Genomic DNA, 10,254 nt, shown 5'->3' on the forward strand with positions numbered 1-10,254 from the left:
ATGGTCTTACAGTTTTCGGCCCAATTGGGAAAATATACTCTATAAATAGTCACCTGCTGCCACACAAACATTCATCAGCTGACACTAGTTTGAAAGCTTCCAAGCATTTATATATGTAAAAAAAAAAAATCTTTTTTTGCTTCATGTTAGTGCGAATCTAATTAAAAATTGTTTTATGGCTGTACCTTAAAATCCTGTGCGTCTCATTAGAAGACTAAATTGAGATTAGTTCTTAAATTTGCTCAAGCAGCTTTTAAACAGGTGCGCTCTGTAGCCCAGAATTTACAGTACTTGGCATATTCAGCAGTGATCCAAAACAAGCTGAGGATTTTCTTAAATACAATGCACTAAAACTGAACTCACACTGTCTGCACAAAATTCAAACCAGTGACTTGTATTATTTGTGTCAAATAAATGAAATGTGTTCTTACTGCAATGCATAAAGCACTGCTTTATGACATGACTCCATAGGGAAAAAATCCACAATTAAAACAAGTTGATTAAAAAATATATATTTTTTTTAATATAAGCCATTTTAAGATTAAAAACTCACCTGTAGTGTTTACATGAAACCATATTATCACTTGCAAGACTGGAGTATTTTGTTTGACATATTAAATGGCGGCTGGCAGTTCTAAGTGTACTGTACCACGTGAAAGAATGTGGAGCTGCCTGAAGCTATTTTGACATTGGCGGTTAAATATGAGTGTTGTGTTGATCATGGCTTGTAGAAGCCATGGAAAGTCACAGGAAAGGTGCATTCCACTTCTGCGCGGGCAATTTCGGTCAGCTTCATGGCATCTAACACCAAGAGGAAGCCTGGTCTCTCTGCTCCTGGCTTCACAACGATACTCAGGAGCACACCTGCAAAATACAACAGCTCTCATGTGGGTTTGCTTGAGGTGGTTTGCTGTTAGCATTATGTTTTACTTTTGTCACTGAAGTTCTTATCCTGATTGCATGTAAAGTGTTACATACTTTAAAGTGGCCCGTGTGAAAAAAGTTGGGCTAATAAGTTAAATTAGAAACAATCCACTTGCAAATTCAGCGACAATTACATTGCGTGTGCAAGAAACACAAAAACTTTAGCTCGTGAAATGCGAGTTCCGTCTGAAGTGTGATTTTAAAAGCATTATTTGAATGTCAGTGTACTTGGAAGCTGCCATTGACAGCATGAGAATGAGCTAAATAGTCAGAAAGACGTAGACCAGTGGTTGGCAACCCAAAATATTAAAAGAAACATATTGGACACAAAAAAAAAACATTTGGAGCTGCAAAATATTGAAAGCTTTATAAGGGGAGGCAACACATACTGTATACATATACTGTATGGAAAATGTTAAACATCTGCGTCATGGTTGTCCTACAAACACCATATCATATTCCATTATCAAAATTTTTTTTTGATCGCCAAGGAGCCTCATGTGGCTCCAGAGTTCCTTCTTGCTGACCCCCAAAAGGGAGAGAGTAAGACAGATGGACACAGAGCAAGAGATCAAAAGGGAGAGTTAGACAGACACAGAGAGAAAGGCAGACAGATAGAGAAAGGGAGAGAGAGTAAGACAGATGACACAGAAACAAAGACAGAGACTTCCGACTAATTTGATTATTACTTAAGTTATAACTGCTTTGTTATTATTCGTTAATACAGTTATTTTTTATCCTTACATTTTAATTTGTGTAGAAAAAAAAAATATACAATAATAGTATGTTTGATGTGATGCAGCCCCACTCTGCCTGAAACCTAACCCCGGCGATCCCCAGGTAAGTTTAGTCTGAGACCCCTGGTTTAAAGTAACACAGTGTATTATTTCTCCACTACTGTATACGTCGCTGTATTGTGTTGTGACCAAACACCATTTCTCATTCACGGGGTATTTTGGTGTTTAGGTACCTGTACATTATTATGAGGTGAGGCTCATGTTATGTAAATTAAATGCACATTTCTTAACCGACAAGTATTTTTTGAAAAATGCACATTTATACGATAGATTGGGTATTATTACTCATGATTTAAGTCTTTTTTTTAAAGCATTACATTTTATCTTACTTATAAAAAGTTGCTAAATAATACACACTGTCCCTTTCGATATGATGTTTCTTAGGAAGAAAATAAATGCCCCGAGAAGAAAAATCCAAAATATAAAACACGTGCATTGCAACCTGACCTTTTTAAGTATTGCACATTAATTATTACACAATATTTGCAGCTTAGCATACCGTCATCTTCCTTTGTAGCTCCTGGTGTGGGTACAAATATCGGTTCCGATGGATAACACTCATCCTCCATCCACACCCACGTCTCTTTTGTCTGCACGTTCAACTTGACAATCTGCCGTCAAATCACATTCAAGTCATTGGTCCAAATGTTTTCTGAAAATGACAAACTGACAAGCCCCTGGATTGGACCAGATGGGGCCTCTTGCTTGAGCACATTCAGGGTTCGTACCTTGTCGGGGATAAAGTGGTTGAGTCCAAGGCCATAAGTAAAGGAATACTTGGTGCCACGGCATTGAGAATAGTTAATTTGTGGAAACTCGAAGGCTAAGAGGCAATGCAGAAAAAAACAACAATATGACTCAAGTAACTGAACATAGAGGCTCACACATACTTAACATGTGTAGCTAAATATTGACACAACACTTAATAATTTCAACCCCGCGCCTTATGCAGTGCTGCAGCTAATACCTGCATTTTTTCCAACAAGCAGAAAAGAATTGAGAGACAGATAGTGTCGAGCAAGGGAAAGTCACAACCTGCTGTTTTTTGCTGTTCTATGGTACTTCCGTTATTGCGTCACAATGACTTACCAGTGTCGTTTTTTTTAACCAGCACAGTAGGCAATGTGTTACCAGTGCCTTGGTGCCTCTTCCCTTGTGTGTGAAGACTTACAAAACTCTTTCTGCTTAACATTTTTTTTTCCTGTAAATCTCATGTTTCGGTTCACAGTCAGGTACGGTTTATGTCTGAACAAAATGCCTTTTCCTATAAAAATGTGTTGTGTGCAGCATATGAATAAAGTATCTATCTATCTATCTATCTATCTATCTATCTATCTATCTATCTATCTATCTATCTATCTATCTATCTATCTATCTATCTAGTCAGGTGCATATTATAGTCCAGAAATTATGTTATGTCTTGTTTTGTCATGTCAGTATATATACACAGTGAAGGAAATAGATATTTGAACACCCTGCTATTTTGCTATTTCTCCCACTTAGAAATCATGGAGGGGGCTGAAATATTAATTGTAGGTGCATGTCCCCTCTGATAGAGATAAACTAAAAACAAAAATCCAGAAATCACAATGTATAATTTCTTTAACAATTTATTTGTGTGATACAGCTGCGAATAAGTATTTGAACACCTCTGTATCATCTAGAATTCTGACTCTGAAAGAGCTGTTTGTCCGCCCATTAGAAGTCCACCTGCACTCCATGTATCATCAGATACACCTGTTTGAGGTCCTTAGCTGCAAAAAGACACCTGTCCACTCCATACAATCATTAAGATTTTAACTTGTAACATGGCGAAGACCAAAGAGCTGTCCAAAGACACCAGATACAAAATTGTACACCTCCACAAGGCTGGAAAAAGCTACAGAGCAATTGCCAAGGAGTTTGGTGAAAAAAGGTCCACTGTTGGAGCTATCATTTGAAAATGGAAGAAGCTAAACATGACACACACCTACGATGAAAATGTCAGACCCCTCCATGATTTCTAAGTGGGAGAAATAGCAAAATAGCAGGGTGTTCAATTAATTATCTTTTTTACTGTACACACACACACACATATATATATATGCGCTTCCGTTAGATAACATGTAATAAAAAAATGGTGGCACCTTGTTTTGGTTCGGAATACAGTACTTCAGGGTCCAGCCAGACCGTTCCATCTTCACGAAGAGAAGCAGTTGCTGTTGTGTAAGGCAGAGAAACCAAGTTCTTTCCAACCTCCTCCTAAAAGTCCACACCAGGTTCACAGCAACCATGTTACAAAGCACACAATAATTCAGTTGGAGGTTCAAATTGATTAAAATGTTAATTTGCTGATCACAATTGTATAATATAATTTACTTCGGAATTAAAGAAATATATTTTAAACGCTTTAACATTCCAAAAATCCAATTAAAAGAATAACTTTTATCTTCCATTCAAGGGACATTATGTGTATGTTCTGTTCTGCGCATGGGCGTCCTTACACAGGGTAAATCCAGGGGCAGTACGTATCGTCTGACCTCAGGCTGAGGGGCACTCGATGCTGCTTTCTTGACCTCCTCCCACTTCTCCCTCAGGTTGGCCAGGTATAAGTAGTTGTACATAAAGTCATGACTGTGCACAGGGACATTCGGTAAACCTCAGTGAGTTATCATCCACACTTGATCCAACTTACCTTTTCCACACACACAGGTCCACAACGATAAATCCTTGGTCCTCATATGTATTGATATGGTGGAATATGTTGAAGGCTGATGAACGGAACTTGTGGTTGCTCAGATACACGCCCGGATCCTTCGTGGCTAAGTGAAACCACGTCTAACAGAAACATAACAATGCTTCTCTGTAGTCGATAAGTAAATGACTTCTAAGCTCACTTATTGATTTTACTGATGCATGGACATCATCAAAACATAAAATCTCAATCTCAACAATGAAATCTGTCCACTGATCTATTTTATTATAAGGCCACCTACCCCCATGGTCTCGTTGGCTTCAAAGCAGTCCATATACGTGGCTCCTCTGACGCTCCAAGCCGACAGAAACTTGAGTAAGTTAATTTTTACCGGTTGCTCCACAAACACGAAGTAGTTGTCGGTCATGCCAAAGCTACAAACGGATGCAACAGCAAGTCAAGGTCATGTTTATTTGTATAGCCCTTAAAAGCCCGAAAAGAGTCTCAAAGGGCTGCACAGACCACAGATTATTGCAAACCACAGACTATTATGACACCATCACCTGATCTAAAACCTACATGAGGGCAAATAATACACAGATACGCAGATATTGTCAACATAAAATATAGGTTATTCATATGCTATAGAATAGAACAATGTGAGAATGGAAACAGATATTGAAGTATCAAGGAGAATCTTTGTTGCTACCTGTGTATGTACGAGGGTTTCAACCGCTCACTGCTCGGCAGTTGAACAATGACCTGGGATTTCTCCAAAGGATCTGACTTGTCTTGAAAGAGTGGAAGACATCAATGCATATTCCTTTTGGTGAGGATACAACATGTTGCAGTAAACCAACTGACCTTTTTGAGCTGCTGGGATCCGAACAATGTTATATGCAAGACTAAAGTTCTTGCCAAAGCAATTTCCAATGTTGTAGATTGTACCATCTGCCTCAAAGTGGGGGTGAGCCGTTACCCCATTGACGGACAAGTACTTACACAGATCCACCTTATTGAAATACATGTATTGAAAAAACAGATTATTATTAATCATTAAAGGTGGGGCACGTCGTTTGAGGTGTTCTTAAAAAGTTGTAAGTTAAATATTTCCGTGAATAAAAATGTGGTTACAATGCCCCATAGAGTTCAAAGAGCCCTTGTGCTTTATTTCCCAATGCGCCTATCCGCTTTTATCAGACCTGTTAGTGGTGGAACACATTAAGTTTGAGAAAAGGGGGTTGGGGGGCGAGAGAATTGCTAGAGAGAGACGTCATGCTCGCCCCTTCAGTTAAAAAAACATTAACAACAATAAAAAAACGTTTCAAACTTGCAACAAAGTAAATGGTAAATAATCGGCATTTATATTGCGCTTTTCAAGTCAATGATGACCTCCCAAAGCACTTTACAATGTGCTTCACACTTACCCATTCACACACACAATCACACACCAATAGCGGCCATGCAGCCATGCAATGCGCCGACCTGCTTATTGGGGGCATTAGAGACTCAGTGTCTTGCGCAAGGACACTTCGACATATAACATCTCTTGATCCCAAGACGAGCGCTCTACCTCCTGAGTTAATGCCGCCCCAGTACATCTAAAATAAGCTAACCTCACCTTCTTCAAAGTTTCCAGTGAATCCGGATCAACTTTGGTGATGTAATTGGTCTCTGTAACGGCATAGAAGTCTTCCCCAACAGGGTAGATGTTCACCAAGCAGTTATCAGTCACCTCAATACCTCGGAAGTAAGAGAAAAATCTGCATTTGTATGCAAGTCATTAGGTTGCTGCCTCTGAAAATATTATATTTCATCAATAGAATGTCTTGGACAATCCTGCAATTGCTCTTAAATTTTAGGCTTATGCTTGTGTAAAAATAATTTTTCCTAGTAAGATTTTCTTTTTTTGCTGAGAGATCATTTTGCCCCTTTAAAATATTATTTTACTATTTGATATTTTTGTTTGTTAACTAATTAAATTCCTCAAAACAAAAAAACAAAACAAAAATTTCCTTTTATTTTACTATTTGTTTTGAAAATGTATTATTGCATTATCACGTCAAGTCAAGTAAAGTCATGTTTTTTTGTATAGCCCTTAATCACAAGAAGTATCAAAGGGCTGTTCACACTTCATACTACTATTAAAGCATTCCCTGATCTCATACCTACATGAGGGCAAGGACAAACACAAAAACCTTAGCACGAGGAAAATGAAGAAACCCTTTGTTGAGGCCACACATGCATTGTAATGTTTTTATCAGATATGCTGCGGTAACACGTTATTTATAAAGGTGTGATTCCCAAACTTTGTTTTATTACAAAGTTACAGTATAAAAATCAACCTTCATGTTGTGTTTTTAGCTGGCCAATTTGGACCTAGGGTCTAACTTAGTCCTGAGCACCAAAAAGAAAGAAGTATCGGTCGTATGGTTAATACAACATCATGACAAAATTTATATCTGTCCAGAACCGTATATTCCTTTTGTAATCTTATTTTATGGCCCATGAGACACATCAGTTATTGTATTTTATAACCTTGAAACGGGTAACATGAAATAAGTGTTAAACAGAGTATACCCTGGGCCTGTTATTTGGATAAAGTCATACCCTAAACAAGCATTTGAAAGCAATTGAAATTTTGCTTGAATAAAATGAAATACTAAATAATAATTATAAAATGCAATGAAAAATTAAAAGAAACCTTTAAATGTGCAAAAAAAAAAATCTCCCGTCTGACATTTCAGATTTTTTTTTTTATTGTACGGTAACTAAGTATTTTTTTCTAGAATTTGTCTGGTTCACCTAGATCAGGGGTGGGCAGACTTTTTATACGAGCCGCCAAATAAAAATGTTAACCCGATTATCCATAAAAATAGGTTAAATTCATTTTGTGCCACTCGTTTTTTGTCCCTCAGTGTGTCTTCCCCTCATACAAAAATGTGTTTTTCTTGAAGCAATAATATTATAATAGTTGGCTACATTTTTCTGTACTGGATATTTTTCCAATTTTATTTAAGAGATACACGGTGGATCGGTGGTTAGCGCACAGCCCCAGGGTGCAGAGGTCAAGAGTTTGAGTCCAGTTACTACAGCCTCCCGGTGTGGAGCTTGCACGTTATTCCCGAATCTTTGTGGGTTTCCTCCGGCACTCCTTGCAACCAGTTCAGGGTGTCCCCTGCCCAATGCCCGATGTTATGTTCAAACCTTCGCGAAAGGAAAACTATTTTTAAGAGATAGTTTTGCTAACCTGTCCCATTATATATAACTTGTTCCAAATATTTTAAGTATCCAAGCAGAAATATTGTTAGTAAAATAGCAAATTAATAATTAATTTTTGGTAAAATTAAGAAAAGAGGAAGTAATGTCAGCTGAGATGGGCCCCAGACCCCCGCGACCCTTCTGAGGATAAGCAATATTGGGTTATTTCCCCAGCAATCCAGTATAAAGAGCCATCACCTTGAAAAAATATTTTTGCAGGGATCAGGGTAGACTGCCGTGCCAAACTCGGTGATGACCACTCTGTTCTCTGTCATGGCACGGACATAAGCATCTGTTTTTAAAAACCTAAACAAGGAGGACCAGTCTTAGCAATTTAGCAGTGAGTCATGGTCTCAGGGTCTGGAACTGTTGAGTCCTTACTTCCTGTAGTAGGTCACCTGACCTTTCTTTAGGTCAAACTTGTGCAAGAGCGCTTGTCCATCAAACAGATGTTGGAACGGTTGCTCCCCGACCTCGAAAAGACCCGGTCCCATCCTAAGAAGACTGCCACCCAACCACGTTGGCAATTCACCTTTAGAGAGGACCAGATGAGTTTTGTTCAGTCAGAGAACAATGTCATTCAGAAAAGGAATGTTCTTGTCTACCAGTGAGCTTGGCTGGAATCGGTTCATTCAGCTCCTCCACTGTTTCAAAGATCTTTTTGTAGCCAGCTGCGGGATGCTCCACACTGAACAACAATTTGAGTTGGTTAATTACATTCTGTAAAGAATCTAGTTATTTAATTATTTCAATCTGTTAAGTATAGACACAAAAATATACGAAACCCAAAGTCCTTTATCAGACAAAGAGCCTTTTATAAGTAAAAAATGTAAAACATGTAACATCATCGCGGCAAAGTTTTTTTGGGTAAGAGAAATATCAAAGCCACAAGTGATGTAATGTATATTGTACGATAAAAATAAAAACAAAAAAGGCCTACTCAAGATTTTGGAATGGATAGTTTTTCCCCAGTGTTTTGGGATTCAGTATAAGTATTGTCACACACAGTGCCAAGATCTGGCTCATCTCTGCAGAGCGGGATGAAGCTTTGCACCGAAAATGGACAGCGACCAGATGATAAAGATACCTTATCTGAGTAAGATCAGGAGGCTTCTCTTTCTACTGGAAACCAGGGTTGGGCAGGGTTACTTTAACTTGATTACTTTCAATTACTTTTGGATTACTCCAATACCAAATATGCTAATAAAAGACAAAAGAAACTAAATATGAATAAAATTACTAAATTTTGTGCAGGCTTGGGGAGTAACGGAATACATGGAACGGCAAAAATGATGCTGGCAAGCTGTTTGGATTTATTTTTATTTTGTTTCTGTCGCATTTTATGTTAGTTTTGCCGAAGATCAAAGAGATCAAAGCCAGAAGAGAAAGCTTACCACGTGTTGTGAGTCATAATTTTTTTCATATTTAGTTTATTTTGTCTTTTATTAGCATATTTTGTATTGGAGTAATCCAAAAGTAGTTGAAAGTAATCAAGTTAAAGTAACCCTACCCAACCCTGCTGGTAACCATGGAAACCAGTAATATCTGTTTCATGCTGGGGAGTAAATCCATACCCAATAAATCGACCTGGAAAGGAATGGGCACCGCAAGGCTGTTCTTGTCAAAGACACACCACAGAGGTGGTGCCCCTACAACCAGAGTGGTTAAAGGATTGGTGAACCGTGAAATAAATCAAAATCATTTAGAATGATATATTCAACCCATTTGGAGTTTGGATGACCTGTGTTACCTTATGAAAATGTGCTGGAGTATCGAATTCCTGATATAATTATTGTGACTCGTCTAAATCACTCTACCAGGGTAAAAAAAAATTAGCTTATGCAGTGGTACTGTATACCAATAATTATTAGCTTACATATGTGCACTTCTAAAAACAAAAGAAAAAACATTAAATCTTTACTCACTGGCTGCCCATCTTGCTGTCTACTCTTCCAAGTCTTTCGCTTGCACAACCACTTCAGCACCTTTTAAATCAGAGATTTCCTGTTTGGAAAGAATTCTCCTCCTCCTTTCCTTAGCCCCGCTCCCCCTCCTGTGCATCTCATATTATTCCTTTCCAGCCCATTCGCTTTTTCTCCCCTCTTGCCTTTCGTCCTCCATGTAGAATGTAGCCGAGCTGAACAAACCAGCTTTGTCCATCTGAGTCATAGCTTCAAACTGAACGCTCTCCAATCAAAAAAAAATTTTTACCTGGGAGGGAAACACAAAAGAACATGGGCCTAGATTTCAGCTGTTTGATTATGGCTGTTCATGTGAAAGAATGCGTTCTAATTAGTTCCAGACTGCTTGGAGAAACTACTATGTGGGTGCTAAGGCAACACCACAGAGAGAATTTGAATAAACCATCAGCTACATGAGAGGAAATTATTTAGTCAAAAAATCATGAGGAAGGATTTCTCAAAAATGAACAATAACAGTGGTGGGCATAGAATGTAGTGTGGGAAATGAACTTTTAGAAAACGACAATAAAGACCACATAGTTACACCAGTATTTCCAGTATACTCATAAAATGTCTGCAAACATCTTGGGAAAAGTTGACATCGGTTGCATGAGACATACATTAATTGTATTTTCTA

At 38.2% G+C, this 10,254-nt stretch overlaps 1 protein-coding gene across 1 annotated transcript; it reads right to left on the bottom strand.

The window, feature by feature from the left end:
* Positions 1 to 500: 500 nt before the first annotated feature.
* Positions 501 to 9,723, bottom strand: LOC148355014 (retinal Mueller cells isomerohydrolase-like). The gene is made up of 14 exons (XM_088349248.1): positions 9,582 to 9,723; positions 8,262 to 8,344; positions 8,038 to 8,188; positions 7,855 to 7,962; positions 6,017 to 6,158; positions 5,260 to 5,407; positions 5,105 to 5,186; positions 4,697 to 4,829; positions 4,396 to 4,538; positions 4,205 to 4,334; positions 3,848 to 3,962; positions 2,450 to 2,544; positions 2,221 to 2,332; positions 501 to 864 (listed from the first exon to the last, which is right to left on the bottom strand). Exons 1-14 carry the CDS (start codon positions 9,590 to 9,592, stop codon positions 719 to 721), a joined length of 1,599 nt encoding a protein of 532 aa, XP_088205374.1. The 5' UTR covers positions 9,593 to 9,723; the 3' UTR covers positions 501 to 718.
* Between the last annotated feature and the right edge of the window lie 531 nt (positions 9,724 to 10,254).

Source organism: Urocampus carinirostris, chromosome 12 (genome assembly GCF_059441175.1).
Source record: "Urocampus carinirostris isolate Australia breed hairy pipefish chromosome 12, RoL_Ucar_1.0, whole genome shotgun sequence".
Taxonomy (NCBI): Eukaryota; Metazoa; Chordata; class Actinopteri; order Syngnathiformes; family Syngnathidae; genus Urocampus; species Urocampus carinirostris.

What these genes read in the sequence shown, in the direction of transcription:
- LOC148355014 (XM_088349248.1), bottom strand. An exon ending in TGCAAAAATATTTTTTCAAG is followed by an intron (nt 6,159 to 7,854) that starts GTGATGGCTCTT and finishes ATACAAATGCAG; the next exon opens with ATTTTTCTCTTACTTCCGAG. An exon ending in AGCTACAAAGGAAGATGACG is followed by an intron (nt 865 to 2,220) that starts GTATGCTAAGCT and finishes TGTATTTTGCAG; the next exon opens with GTGTGCTCCTGAGTATCGTT.